A 15,528-nucleotide genomic window follows, 5' to 3' on the forward strand; every position below is an offset into this window, starting at 1 on the left:
CACTGTGTCTGAACTTAACCTGTGAGATCACCGAGGTATTTTTGGAAAGCTTCATCAATCATCGCGGGCATTTACCAACTGACAAGTTAACATCCAAGCTATTCTGGGGGCAGTACAAATATTGAAATACACCATATATACAAGATATTTCCTGTGCATTAAGTAACTCTCTACCTCTCTTCCCTCCTTTTAAGATGGTCCTTTGAACAAGCTTTTGGGCATTTGCCTGCTCAATGTCAAATTTTGTTCATTAACGCTCTTAGGTACCTTAGATAGCTTACAATGATAAAGGCTCTATATAAATACAAGCTGTTATTGTACACCCAGTAAACCATTCCCTCTACAGCTACACAACATTTGTGCACTCAAGCATGGAGCTCTTTCTGTAACCCTCCGAAATGTTTGCTCTCCAACATTTTGCACCCCACCCCATCGAGTGCGCCAGGTCCCAGTCTGCGCCCGAAGCAGTGCACTCTCTCTGCAGTTTTGAGACCTTAAATTTGGGGGAAAGGCAAACGTAATTGCACACTGGCTGGATCAGATGACCACAGATGAATTCTAGGCCTGTACAGGCTCTCTTGGATGGTTTTGGTCCTTTCATCGATTCTCGGCTCCGCACTTAGAAAAGCACCATACATCTCTACCAAGTGCAACTTGTCTCATTTACCTCTGCGTCCCTCTGTGTGCTTTTAGAATGCTGCGTACGCTTGGTCTCACCTTTCCTTCTGAGTCACGCCAAATAAATCATCCTCTTCATTATAGTCATCGAACAGACTGGTCTTTTTCGGTGCTCTCGGGGCTGCAGCGGCCTTGGACGTCACTTGTTTTCTCAAAGATGGCTGTGCAGCCTCACTGTCCACAGCACATTCTGCCACAGGTGCCTGCAGTCCCGAACTTTGCCATTCATCCTACAAAACAGGAAACGCCCCATGAAGCAGCAGCTTTTGGCAATGACAATATTTGCAAAGAAAGAGATGTATTGAAGTGCTGGAACACGTTTGAGTTGACTTGGAATAGGTGATTCTGCCTAGATGCTGTCGTTGATGGCATTTGAACCAAGAGGTAATGGGGCGGCGATGGGTGGTGGGGGGGGGGGGGGGGGGTTAATTTCCATTTTCAGCGCCTTTGACATAGAAAAATCAACTGGAGAGGTGCAAAGATTTACTGGAATAGTACCAAGCTTGAGGGATTTCAGTTATGTGGAGAGACTAGAGATTGTTCTCCTAAGAGCAGAGAATGCGGATGGGAGATTTGATGGAGGTATTTAAAATCATGGGAGTTTTAATTGAGTAAATAGTAATCATTGAATCACAGAAAGTTTATGGCACAGAAGGAGATCACTTGGCCCATCGGGTCTGTTCCGGCTGAAAAACGAGCCACCCAGCCTAACCCCACTTTCCAGCATTTGGTCTCTAGCCCTGAAGGTTACAGCACTTGAGGTGCATATCCAGACACCTTTTAAATGAGTTGAAGGTTTCTGCCTCTACCACTCTTTCAGGCAGAGAGTTCCAGACCCCCACAACCCTCTGGGTAAAACATTTTTCATCTCCCCTCTAATCTTTCTACCAATCACTTTAAATCTATGCCCTCTAGTCACTGACCTTTCTGCTAAAGTAAATAGGCCCTTCCTACCCACTCTATCCAGGCCCCTCACAATTTTGTACATCTCAATCAAATCTCCTCTCAGCCTCCTCTGTTCCAAGGAATACAACCCCAGCCCATCCAACCTTTCCTCATCGCTGCAATTTTCCAGTCCTGGCAACATCCTTGTAAATCTCCTCTGTTCCCTCTCTAATGTGATTACATCAATTCTGTAATGAGGTGACCAGAACTGCACACAGTGCTCAAGTTGTGGCCTAACTAACGTTTTATTTAGTTCCAGCATAACCTCCCTGCTCTTATATTCTATACCTCGGCTCATAAATGAAAGGATTCTATATGCCTTCTTAACCGCCTTATCGACCTGTCCTGTTACCTTCAGGGATCTGTGGACATTCACTCCCAAGGGGTCTCACTTTCTCTACTCCTCTCAGTATCCTCCCATTTATTGTGTAATTCTTTGCCTTGTTTGACCTCCCCAATTGCATCACCTCACGCTTCTCTGGACTGAATTCCATTTGCCACTTTTCTGCCCACCTGATCAGTCCAAAATAAGGAGAAAGTGTTTCATTGGACTGTCAGTAAGTAGAGGACACAGATATTAGATAAGCAGCAAAGAAAATCGAGTTTGGGGGGGGGCAGGGGCTGATGATGAGGAAAATTGTTTTCACGTTGCGAGTTGTTCCACTCTGGAATACACTGCCTAAGATGGTGGTGGAAGCAGATTTGATAGTAAGATTTGAAAAGGAAATTGTTTGAACGTTTGAAAAGGGAAAAAAACAAAGTTATTGCAAGGCTAGGGGAAAGGGTGGGCAAGTTGGGCTCATTGGTAGCTCTTTTAAAGAACTGGTACAGGTATGCTGGGTCAAACCGCCTCCTTCTGTGCTGTGTGATACCATGATAACAGTTTGTGTAGCAGCAAGGTGACCACTGAATAGGTCAGGAATGCAGTATGGTGAACAGGTTTAGGGAGGGAGCTCCAGAGCGCGCAAGTGAGATACTGAAGGCTCTGTCACGATGGCAGGATCAGGGAACACTCATCCTAACAGAACTGGAAGAGCAACCCGGGACATGGGTTAGAGATATAGCAGGGAGAGAAAGCACGGAGGAAGCTGAGGATGGAGATTTCGAGGTCGAAATGCTTCGGAATGAAAACCCAATTAAAAAAAAACACAAGAACATGTTGATAGGATAGTGGGACTGTGGCTAGGATACAAAGCTCCAGGTAAATTAGTTTATAGGGATCAAAATTTGGGAGGCCAGCAAAGGAGGCATTGGAGAGAGAAGGATTAGGGTGTCAAAAGTACGATGGCAACTTCAGCAGCAGTGAGGGCAAGATGGGCAATATCCAGAAGTAGAAGCAGGTAATGTCAGTGATGCACTTGATGTGGAATTTGTGGCTCAGGATCAAGGGACATCCCTAATGTTACACTTGTGAATTGGGTAAGCATTCAAAGACGACAGGAAGAAGAGTCATACAGACTCGAAACATCAACTCTCTCTCTCTCTCCACAGATGTTGCCAGATGTGCTGAATTTTTCCAGCATTTTCTGTTTTTATTTCAGGACTCTTTGGAAGATGTGCGTAGATTTTCCCAAACCCCTTACCATGTCATCACTGTCAAACAATGCAGTGGATTTCGATCTGCTGGTTGGAGGTTTAGGTTCATGCGATTGCTGCGATTTCTTTGCTGCAGCAATATCCTTTGCAAGAGCAGGACTGAAGAGATCGCCCTACAAAACCCAGCAAAAACAGACAGACACTCAGGAGAAGGTATCAAAACCCTTCAACATGCCCAGACATACACCATTGCATACAGAAGATAAGCCAAATAGTTACTGCATACTGTAGCCTTCTAAATTCCAGGGAATACAATCCTAGTTTATGTAATCTTGCCTCATAATTTAACCCTTGGGAATCCAGGTATAATTCTGTTAAATGCACACTTAAGTGACCAATAAATCCTTTCTAAGGTGTGGTGCCCAGGACTGCTCCCAGTACTCCAGGCGTGATATAGCTGAAGCATGACTTCTAGTCCTTGTATTCTGGACCTCTACATATAAAGACCAGCAAACAATTAGCCTTCTTGATTAAAATATGAACATGTAAAGAAAATAATGTTCTTTTTACCTGGATCCAGAAGTCATGCAGCATCTCCACTATTTCCAGCTTCTCACCACGTACAAAGTCCTCTGCTCTATCTTTTTTAGGTCCAAAGCAGATGACCTTACATTTGGCTGCATTGAAATCTATTTGCCCATTCACTTCAATCTATTTCTTTGCAATAATACATGTCCATCTACATTACCTAATAAATAGTTGAGGCCCCAACACGGATCATTGCACGAAACCACACCATATCCTGCCAATTAGAGTACCTGACCATTATCCCTCCTCTCTCTCTCCAATTTCCTAATCAGGTCAACAATTTGCCTTCAATTCCATGAGTTATGACATTAACTAACAGTCTCTTATGAGGAACTCTATCAAATGCCTTCTGGAAGTCCATATAAACAACATTCACAGGTATTATCCAGTTACATTCACAGGTATTATCCAGTTACCATTCAAGTCACCACTTCAAAAAATTCAAATCAGATTCATCAGACATGGCCTCCTCTTTATAAATTTCTGATCTCTCCAATCAGCTGAAAATTTTCAAGGTCGTTTGGTAGTACAGAACTTGAGAGATGAGCTACCGCGTGATATATATGACAAAGTTCATCCTCACGGTTTGCTACGTCCACATATGTACGGGCTGCCCAAGACACACAAAAATTATGTTCTTTTACACCCTATGACCAGTTCTGCACAACGTGAATTGGCCAAATGGTTGGGGGAATTGTTACAACCAGTTTTGATCAACGTTTCCACATACACGGTGAAGGACTCCTTCACATTTGCGAAGGCCATACAGGACTTGCATATGGATACCAATGCCGTGTCCTTGTGCTCATTTGACATTGCAAACCTATTTACCAATGTTCCACTTAAGGAAGCCAAAGATATTTGTGCTGCAGTACTATATCATAGCGATCTAGACCCGCCACCACTATGTGGATCAGTTTTCATTGAACTTATGAACTCTGAACTCACACTGTTGAGTTCAGTTTTATTGACACCATGTTTGCCCAAATAGATGTTGTTGCCATGGGATCCCCTCTAGGCCCAGCTCTCGCAAACATCTTTGTTGGGTTCCACGAGAAACGTGTCTGCGATAGAGTGACACCCAACTTCCTACCCCTCACATATTTCTGATATATGGATGATATGTTTGCTATATTTAAATCCGCAGCTGCATGTAACAAGTTCCTTACATGTCTTAATGGGGCCCGTCCTGCGCTCAAATTCACCAACGAAATGCAGCAGTCAAATGAACTCCTCCTTCCTTAACGTACCAGTTGAGAAATCTGCCAAGGCTTCTCTGCCACAGGCTACCACAAGCCTACCTGGTCAATATAAGCGTTGGGATTCTTACAGTTCCACGGCTATAAGATTGCTCTTATAAGCGGCCTTGTAAATAGGACCCCGAGTCATTTGCTCACCATGCAAGCTTGATGCTGAAATAGGGCACATCAAAGGCAACCTCCAGGATAATGGCTGCCCTGATCAGATCATTTCACGCTGTATATCACACAAACTCATGAACAGGCCTAATGCCAACACTTTCAGCCCTGAAAAGTGCCCAGTCCACCTCAGATTACCCTGGAAGGCCAAGGTATCTCAAACATTTGAACAACAGGTGAAGCTAGCTGTTTCACGCTGCTACTATGCATTAGCAACACAAGTGGTATTCACCACTAACAGGATGCTGCCATCAAGCCAAAAAGATGTTCTGCCTATCACATAAATGAGTAATGTGGTATATGAATTTCAGTGCCAGTGTGATGCTAGGTATGTAGATCGTACATCCCAAAGACTGGTGGATCATATCAAACATCATGTCCCAGCCACTGTTCACAATAGGCAAGGTACAGGTTGTACCCAGCCAGCCTGTGTTTGCAAAACTCAAAACAGTGTACAACATTAGGTGTGATTCCGTGACTGGACAACATTTGCTAAATAATCCTCAGTGTGCTAAGAATTACGATGACAACCAATTTAAGATTGTCAGATGGGCTCGCAGTGTGGCGCATGTGTGTGTACTGGAAGCTACATATATAAATACACAGGGGCCCTGTTCTTTGCAGGCAGAAAGAACATGGACACACATTACAGCCATTCGCTGACTCATTCCTCAGGGCAATGCCTTGACCAATCGGGGTCAAGCTGCCTGGTTTAAATTTCAAACAATGCTTGGCAGTTAACTGTCAGTCAACATCACTGCTGCATTCTCCATGGCAACGCCTCTACCAGAGTCCACTTGCCAACCAGAACTCTCTTTACATACAGTATAAATTGTTGTTTTCCCCTTATATTGGTATTCTTGAAGTCCTGATGAGTGCAAGGTGAAAAGCTTAGACATGTCCCTTTTCTCAGCAATTTTCAATGTGTTCAGACACTATCCATAATTATAGATTCTAGTCATTTCCAAACTACTGATGTGAGGCTACCTGGTGTATAATTACTTGGCTTGGCTCTCATTTCTTACTGAAATCTAAAGAAGCAATTCCAGAATCAAGAGAACTTTTAAATTACGGCATCGCCAATGTTCGTGCCTGCTTTTTTTTAAAAAAAAATCCTGGGATGGAAACCATCTGGGGATGTTGTTGGTCTTTAATGTCTCCATTATTGTTATAACCCTTACATTAATTTTGGTGAGTCTTTGACCTACAGCCAGTCTACTCAACCTCTCCTCACATGGCAATTCCGTCATCTCAGGAATCAGTCCCGTGAACTTTCATTGCCCTCCTAAGGCAAATAAACCCTTTCTTAGGAATGGACATCAAAACTGGACATAGTACTCAAAGTGTGGTCTCACCAAGGACCTATATAATTAGAGTAAGACGTTTTTGACTCTTTGTACTCCAATCCCTTTGTAATAAAGGCTAACATGCAATTTGCTTTCTCAATTGTTTGCTGTAACTACATGATTCATGTGCAAGGACACTCAGGTCCCTCTGAATACCAACATTATCCAATCTCTCGCTATTTGAAAAATACTCTGCTTTTCTATATTTCTTAGCAGAGTAGATAACTTCCTATTTCTGCACATTATATTCCATTTGCCATATTCTTGACCACCTGCCTATATCTATTTGCCACCTCTTTACGCCCTCCTCAAAAGGTCACTTTCCCTCCTAATCTTGTATCGTCAGCAAGCTTAGATATATTAGATGAGGGGAGCGTCCCCTCATCTACGTCATGAATATAGATGGTACTAGCCCAAGCCCTGAACCTTCCTGTACCCCGTTAGTTACAGCCTGCCAACATGCAAGTGATCCATTTATTCCTACCGTGTTTTTTATCCATTAAACAATCGCCAACCCATGTTAATATCTTCCCCCAATCTCATGAGTCCTAATTTTGAGTAATAGCCTCTTGTGCAGCACTCTCTCCAACATTTGTGAAAATCGAAATATACGATACCCACTGGTTCCCCCTTATCTAACCTGCTAGTTACAACCTCAAAGCATTCTAGCAGGTTTGTCAAGCATGATTTCCCTCTCATAAATCCCTGTTGATTCTGCCAAATCATATGATTTCTGAAGTGCCCCATTACTACGTCCCTAACAATTGAATCTAACATTCAGCCTACCACTGATGTCGTATCATCTGGCCGACAGTTCCAAGTTTTCTCCCTTCCTCCTTTCTTGAGTTTGCTACCTTGTAATCTACGGGGACAATTCTAAAATCAGAGAATTCAGGAAGATCAAAACTAATGCATCTGCCATCTCTGCAGCCACCTTCTTTAAAATCCTAGGATGTAGGCTATGAGGTCCAGGGGATTTGTTAGTTTTTTAGTCTCATGAATTTCTCCAGTACTATTTCTTTGCTAACACCATTTCTAGGGATAGACACAAGCAGAGAGTCAACTGAAAAGACAAAATATGCATGAGTACATTGGGTACTATGTTATTGGTTGAGGACATGAAGGCATTTGGGAACAAATCAGTCTATCAAGGGCAATGGACAATGACTTGAATCCTGGAGAAATGAGGATGAATGAATGAAAACTCCCCTGCCCCATTACACTAAGGATATGGTGTACCATGAATAAACTCTGGCCCACAAAGTCCAACGAGTGAGGTAGAATCCATAAGACAATAGAAGAATAGGATTAATAGCATTGAATAAATAACCTTTCCTCACTCCGTTCATGTGGGAACTAGAAGAAGTGATAATATTATAAATGAGGTGAACACAGCTGCAACAGAGCAGCAGTGTGGGTTAGAAATTACATTGCAGCACAGAAGAAGATTCACTGTCATTACTGCCAACCAGGGCTGCTCCATTCAGTGTTCAGTCCAGAGTGTATAATTAGTTTAGAAATTTACTACATAAAATTCACAGGAAAATCTGACCGAATGACTCAAGTTACCTGTGAGAGAAAGAACTTTTCCTCCTGCCTCTTCCCCCATCCCCCCCCCCCCAAGGCCAAACTCTGTTGTACACGGAGACCGACATAATTATCTCATCATTGTCACCTTCTCAATAATGCACAAAACGCAACACAGACGGGAAGGAGAGAGAAATAAACAGAAAGTGAGAAGATAGAAAAAGAAAGTGACGGTGAGTGAGAGGGACGCAAAGAAAAAGACAAAGATAAATTACAGGGGCTAAGAAAAGCCGTACTTCTTACTGAGGTGAGAGGATTGATTAGAAGTTAGTCCACAAAACCTGTTCTTATAGTTTACAAATGACAAATTGAAATCTTCAACGAGATCCTCTTCTGACTCCCTTCCTGGTACCTCTGGAGATTAATTCATTAAGAAAGTGCTACTCTGGTTTATAAGATTGCACAATGCTCAAAGCAGGAATTTTTTTTTTTTAAATTACAGAATTAACAAAAAATTACCTCATCATCATCACCAAAGAATGAGATTGGAATCTGATTGGATCTGATCTGGCCTAAGGATTGCTTTGATTGGTGTCTTTTTGTGTCCTTGTTTGAAGAGAATAGATCCTGTTACGGACAAGAAGGAGTTAGAGGCAGGCGAAGATCCTGTTGAGAGGCTGAACCTGCACAACAACAACTCTTGCGCATCCTTCCAAACTCAATTTCATCCAAGAGTGTGAATGCAAAACACACTAAATGACAAAAAGGGTTATTGGTACTTTACCTGCACCATATGACGATCCAAGATTTGATCCCCATTCTGTATCAAGGTAGCTGATCCCAGCTGCAGTGCAACTGGCCTTGTTATTTCGGCGAAGGGAAAATTCAGGCAGGAGTCCCACGTCTGACTGCAACCTGGTAACTCTACCGGCAAGTCTGCAGGCGAATTCGGGGCAGGATCTGGCATTGTTGGAACACACTGGGAGCGGATTAGGATGCTAATTGAAAACAGGCTGCTGGCACTCATCATTGAGAGCTCACAAGAGTTGGTCTGATACGAGGGGGTAACCAGCCCTTGTGGGATTGTACACCAGCAAATAAGGGAAAGTGGTGAGGAAAAAAATAAAGTCACGAATCTACCAAATCCCGAATTTCATTCGGATCAAGCTTAAAAAATCCAGCATGGAACAACTGAGCTGAGTATTCTAGACGTACACAGCAACCTTCAACATCCAGCTTAATTTTCATTCAACAAAGACTGAAGAGTATTTGGCACAAAGTTTTACTTGTGATTTTTCTGCCTGGGCCTGTAACTTGCACCTCATGTGCTGACGGTTGCTGTAGGAGGCCAGATTCATCTAACAAGGCGGATTTTATTTAAAAAATCTATTTCAGCAAAGTAGGAGACTAGAAGCTTCTGCCTATAGAAATACGCAGCAGATATAAATAGCACGGTCATGGAATTATCAGGTAACTGCTTGTAAAATTCATGGGGCATCAATGGGCTTGTGCAGTCGGCACCATACCAAAAACGTTGCAGTCTCTGCATCACTTCCCTTACCCGAGGCTCGTCGTCATCAGAGAAGAGACCAGAGCTGGTCTGGGACTTGTCGGCAAGTTGGGGAGAGGATTCCAATACTTCAGAGTGTGGCTCTGCGTTCTTGAAAACACAACCAAAAGCATATTCAGTATCCCCAACAGCTCAATTCCCATCAAGGTGTCTCTTCCCCCCCGCAACCACCCCAGCAGCTCTACCACCCACCCCATCCTCCGCTTTCCTTCATTCTTTACCCACAGGATAGTTCCAGCATCAGAGCCTCCCATCCAAGCGGAGAGCAATTTTCAGCAGAAAACTTTTTTTAAAAAAATGTATAAAGTGACACATTATGCATGGCTCAAGATGATAAATATGGAATGGAAACAACGTTAAAGTCGACCAGTATTTGCACTTCACACTTACCGTATAATTCTAACACACTAACTCACCTGCTGCACTCCCGGCTTCTCTTTGGCTGGTTTTGGCGTGACAAAGAGCCCACTGTCCTCACTGTCATCAAAGAGACCTGCGGCCAGTATGGGGTCAGTCGTAGCTAACGAAAATTAGAAAGGCAGAAACGTTGATGCAAAGACTTTGCCAAACCACAGAAAAAACAAATCAGGAGTCACACAGGCTGTGACTAAGTCCGAAATTATTAAAACGTCCAAAGCCTTCTTTCCTACAAAGGCAAAGGTTTCAAATTCCACTATTAGCTCATGGCAGAGTCTGGATCACGTGCACTCTCCTCCTCCTTGCTGAGTATTCCTAAATATTCAGCAAACCAGGATCGGCTGCACTTCCAAATGATGAGGTGTGGTCTTCAGAAGCAATCTGCACAATCTCGTGCCACAGTGTTCAGAGAGAGTTCCAACCACACTCCAGCAGGGGCTGTACAGAGCAGTATCACATGTGCTATTGAATGTTACCATTAGGTTGATGATAGCCTGACCAACATCTGGTTTTGATCGCACCTCCCAAATTTGTGACCTCTACCACCCGGAAGGATAAAAGCAGCAGGTGCACGAGAACACCACCAACTCCAAGCTCCCTTTCCAAGTGTCACACCATCCAACTTGTACAAATATCGTAGCTCCTTCATCACCGATGGGTCAAAGTCCTGGAGCTCCCTATCCAGCAGAACTGTGGGAGTAACATCACTAGTTGGACTGCAGTGGTCCAAGGAAGTAACCATTAGTTTCTCAGAGCAACAAGGGATAGGCAATAACTACCAGCCTTACCAGCAATACCCACATCCGAGGAGTGAATTTAAATCAGATGAGATTTTTTTTTTGCCAGTGAGTGCATGATTTACTCCCATACATAATCCAACAGAAGGTCTGAGTGCACCAATGCTGAGGCCTCAGGTGCTATTCCGGACCCTTCACCAGGAATGAATCCAAACAATAGCTCGAGGGCCCAACGTTTCTTGGGGTTTCTGCTACTCAACATTTTTGAGGAAGGCAACCTTGACCACAAGAGTATTGTGGGAAATACATAGCGATAATAGACAGAGCAGGCCCTGAGAAAACCTGTAGTAAACTTTGTTAATTAGACAGCTGAATGTGTTAAGCAGAAGATAAGCGTTATCAAACAACAGCAAGCCTTCAAACTCTTCCTTTAGAAAATGCAGAGCAGGGAGGCATGAACTGTCGTGTTTGCGAAAGGCGCAAAAGCATGTTGGAACTGAAAATAAACTCTTAAATTAAAACAAATTAAACACAAATCTGCCTCACAGCAATTGCCCACGGCCCCAACGGAGCAGATAAATGTGATTTATACCAATGTGGCGACAAGAATCACTTGACAGGTGGGGTTGGAGGGGACGTCAAAGACAGGCCAGGGCTCTGGCCGAGGTTTCTTCACTGGCGCAGCAGTGCTTCTGCATTCACCAACAGTCCATGCCCTGGACTGACCCAGTTTTATTCCTGAATGAACCAAGTCCAAAGTACGGGTCAAGCACCAATAATCTTTGTCCGATCGACTGCATCAGGGACAAGATTCAGTTGCCATAAGAGGCAGCAATTTATAAAACACGGTGCAAAGGAATAGTGGCGTTGCAGGGCACCTGTATGTCAGTCCGAATACTTTAATAATTCGATTTCCCTTCTTGTTGTAGCTCTTACAACAATAATCTGTGATTGTACAGCATCTTTAAAATAGCGCAACACCCCAAGGTGTGTCACAGGAGTAGCTATTAAACAGAAGTATAACACCAAACAACATAAAGAGATATTAGGACAGGTGACCAAAAGCTTGGTGAGAGAGATAGGTTTTAAGGAGCATCTTGGGGGAGGAGGGAAGTGGAGAGGCTGCCTCCTTACATCACCTCTTAAGGTTCCACGAAGCACAGTTCACGGGTTTCACTGCTACGGGTCTGTGGGTGTAGTGGGGAAAAATGGGGAAGGTTCTATTCTAAAACTAGCTTTAAACAAATGTGGCTACAGGCGCCCGACTGAGCTTAAAGGCAGGCTCCGGATTTACCAGCGGTTGAGGTTTTCACACTTGATCCAAATAAATCGTCATCTTCCTCATCATCGAACAGTCCTCCAGCGTCAGCTGGTTCTCGAACAGGCGAGGCTCTTGTCACTTTGGCTCTTGTCACTTTGGCTTTCTCGTCGTGTTCTCTCTTCGAAATCACATTGGTCACAAATAAATCTCCACCTAAAAAGGGGAATCAAAACAGTCACAAAGTGATCCCCCGAACAGAGACATAAGCAAAATTTATATATAAAGGCGCATAGCTAGAAATTAAAAACTGAAGGCACTGGAAATACTCAGCAGTTTCGACAGCCAGTGGTAGAGAGGAGTTAGGAAGAAGATTCTCCACCTCGAAACATTAATCCTCCTTTTCCATAATTTTCAGTTTCTTTTGGACTTCTGACCTTTGTTACTTTTCTTTCTACCTCAGCAGAAGCACTCTTTGTACAAGGTGAGATTTTATGATTCCTGTTATGCACGGGAATATTAAAGGGAACTCGGCTGTGGAACGAGTGGAATGGCACGCTGATCTCCGCAGCCAATTTCTGGATAATGGCCCAGGTCCTCCGGCCTCTGGATGGTCACACACCGGAGGTACCCCGGAAGGTGCACTGGTGGACCCCCTCAGAAGTCCCCATGCGCTGACTACGCGGCAATTGCCCAGGAAGTTTCAACTTCAAACGGGCAATTCCCCTGCGTCTGGAACCCTCCGAAAATCTAAGTTAAAGGCACAGACTTCGGATGGTTCTGCCTCACTTAGTGGAATAGTTACCCAGGAAACATTAGAAGCATCCTGGGTAACTATACTACTGACACCTCCAAACCAACCCCCCACCCACCACCATTGGACCCTGACCACCCTCCCCACATCCCTAGGGCTACCACTCTAGCCCCTCGCCCACTTACCTTACACACTTGCCTTCTGTCTATTGTTTCTCATAGCAGCTTTGGGACATCTAAACTTGCTGCAATGTGACAGCTAGTGCCCTAAAGGGCTTGGCTTCTCCCAAAACGCCTACACTACAAAGGAAGGACTCAGGAGCAGGTATGCTCCATATTTCTGAGAGGTCCTGGTTCCGAAGTCTGAACGAGAAACGTGCAGCTCCAGCACAACCTAAGTAAATAGGAGAAGATTGCAATCCGATGGTGATTGCCGCTGCTTGGAAGATTCTGCCCAAACTCTCCTGGATCTACTAAGCTCTGCGCCAGGAGTGCAAACTCTGCTCTATCATCCAAGTGTAACCATGGGGTAAGAAGCATTTTCTGACCCCAGAGACTGGTCAAAGCGTTGTACAGTTATTCTTTTCGCTTTTTCTCCTTCCACCTGAAAGCCACTAGTTTGAAATTGGGCTGAGCTTCCAGAGACAGTTGCTCCTAGAGTCTCCCTCCAAACTGCCAATCTCGATCTGCAAGTCTAGACAGTGCCAAGCCATTCAACCATGATGTGAGATATCCCAGACAGACAGGAAATATTTGTTGTGAGTTTGAAGTGCAAGTAAGCTCCACTACGTTCATGTACAGAGAGTAAATTGCATAAAAAGTCTCCAGCCTTGGGCTGAATAAATGTGTGCGCTCACACCCCCACACACGCATGCACACACCCACACACAGGCACACGCACGCACACACCCACACACAGGCACACGCACGCACACACCCACACACAGGCACACGCACACACAGGCACACGCGCGCACACACAGGCACACGCGCGCACACACAGGCACACGCGCGCACACACCCACACACACAGGCACACCAACACACAGGCACACGCGCGCGCACGCACACACAGGCACACGCGCGCGCACGCACACACAGGCACACGCGCGCGCACGCACACACAGGCACACGCGCGCGCACGCACACACAGGCACACGCGCGCGCACGCACACACAGGCACACGCGCGCGCACGCACACACGCGCGCGCACGCACACACGCGCGCGCACGCACACACAGGCACACGCGCGCGCACGCACACAGGCACACGCGCGCGCACGCACACAGGCACACGCGCGCGCGCACACAGGCACACGCGCGCGCACGCACACACAGGCACACGCGCGCGCACGCACACACAGGCACACGCGCGCGCACGCACACACAGGCACACGCGCGCGCACGCACACACAGGCACACGCGCGCGCACGCACACACAGGCACACGCGCGCGCACGCACACACAGGCACACGCGCGCGCACGCACACACAGGCACACACGCACACACAGGCACACGCACGCGCACGCACACACAGGCACACGCGTGCGCACGCACACACACAGGCACACGCGCGCACACACCCACACACACAGGCACACCAACACACAGGCACACGCGCGCTCACACCCACACACACAGGCACACGCACGTACACACCCACACACACACGCACGTACACACCCAGGCACACGGAAGACTGCTCAGTATTGGTGCATTTGTTATTGATTACAGAAGACCTACCCGGGTAAATAGAAACTGCTCCAACTGGTACTTTTTTCCCAGATTTTCTTGCAGCAGGTTCTGATTTTGAAAGTGAAGAAAACGGTTTAAAAATGGGAAAATAATCAAAAGAAGCCAATACAACCCCAGACTCAAAATAGTTTTTTTACTTCTTTCAGACGGTGAAATGGTTACCACTTTTGAAACTGGGCTCACTTAGCTTGATCTCCGGAGAACAGGCCTCTGCAGTGGCTGCGCAGAGCACGTTAAGGAGCATCAGTGTCAAAATGTCCTCAAACCAACAACTTTCCTGGGATTTTTCAATCCACAAGAGACGCACCCTGAGGTAAACGACTGACAATATCTTGGAGCGTAGCCACAAGAAAGCAAGAATGCGAAAGAATCAGAGGGAGTGAAAGCAGTCAAAACACAAGCTACAGTTCCAGCCACAAAGTACAGGCGTCACCAGTTATGTTCTGTTATGGCAGGCAGCCACCTTTAGCAGGAAATTAATGCCAACTAATTGCCATTACCACAGGTGTCAATCGCAAATGCACCATTTATAATGTACTAAATGCACCAGCTATTTCAGGAAGACTATACTGCTCTAATTGCAGTTCACACCATTAAGTGCGGTTACTTTGGATACCAACCCTGCCCTCCTAACCACCTCCAATCAACAAACATTATTCAGTGGTATTCTTAATCAGGTGGTGATGTTTGAGAAGCGCTCCTCCTTTTACTGCCCACTTTGTTTAACAGGCAAACCAGGCCAGCACCAACATACCTGCTGCAAGCGGTGAGCACTGTACTCCCGATAAGCAGCAACACGGTGAAGTACTTTAACACAGTACAAGCAGAGTGTCATTTTTGTGCCAGCACCCCACCAGGTTTAGTGCAGAGCTCTCGAAGACCAGGTTAGTAAGCAACCCACCCATGGGGTCCCCATCATTAGGTCTCAGGGCCTGATGACGTAGCCGAGAGGAAGCAGTTTGATTAAATCTAACTCAGCAACCGAAATGTTATAAACATA

At 45.3% G+C, this 15,528-nt stretch overlaps 1 protein-coding gene across 10 annotated transcripts in view; it reads right to left on the minus strand.

Annotated features, from left to right (window-relative positions):
• washc2c (WASH complex subunit 2C) overlaps positions 1 to 15,528 on the minus strand; it is a 67,574-nt gene that overhangs the window by 20,963 nt on the left and 31,083 nt on the right. For 7 of the 10 annotated variants that reach the window (XM_078530617.1, XM_078530625.1, XM_078530626.1 and 4 more), the window contains 7 exons: positions 14,517 to 14,576; positions 12,057 to 12,236; positions 10,025 to 10,128; positions 9,600 to 9,698; positions 8,558 to 8,665; positions 3,207 to 3,332; positions 718 to 908 (listed from right to left, as the gene is read on the minus strand). In XM_078530617.1, the coding sequence (XP_078386743.1) occupies positions 718 to 908; positions 3,207 to 3,332; positions 8,558 to 8,665; positions 9,600 to 9,698; positions 10,025 to 10,128; positions 12,057 to 12,236; positions 14,517 to 14,576 (868 nt within the window). The remainder of the gene's footprint in view (positions 1 to 717; positions 909 to 3,206; positions 3,333 to 8,557; positions 8,666 to 9,599; positions 9,699 to 10,024; positions 10,129 to 12,056; positions 12,237 to 14,516; positions 14,577 to 15,528) is intronic. The other 3 variants (XM_078530620.1, XM_078530623.1, XM_078530627.1) reach the window with 3 other exon arrangements.

The sequence above is a fragment of the Cetorhinus maximus genome, chromosome 27 (genome assembly GCF_964194155.1).
Source record: "Cetorhinus maximus chromosome 27, sCetMax3.hap1.1, whole genome shotgun sequence".
Lineage (NCBI taxonomy): Eukaryota > Metazoa > Chordata > Chondrichthyes > Lamniformes > Cetorhinidae > Cetorhinus > Cetorhinus maximus.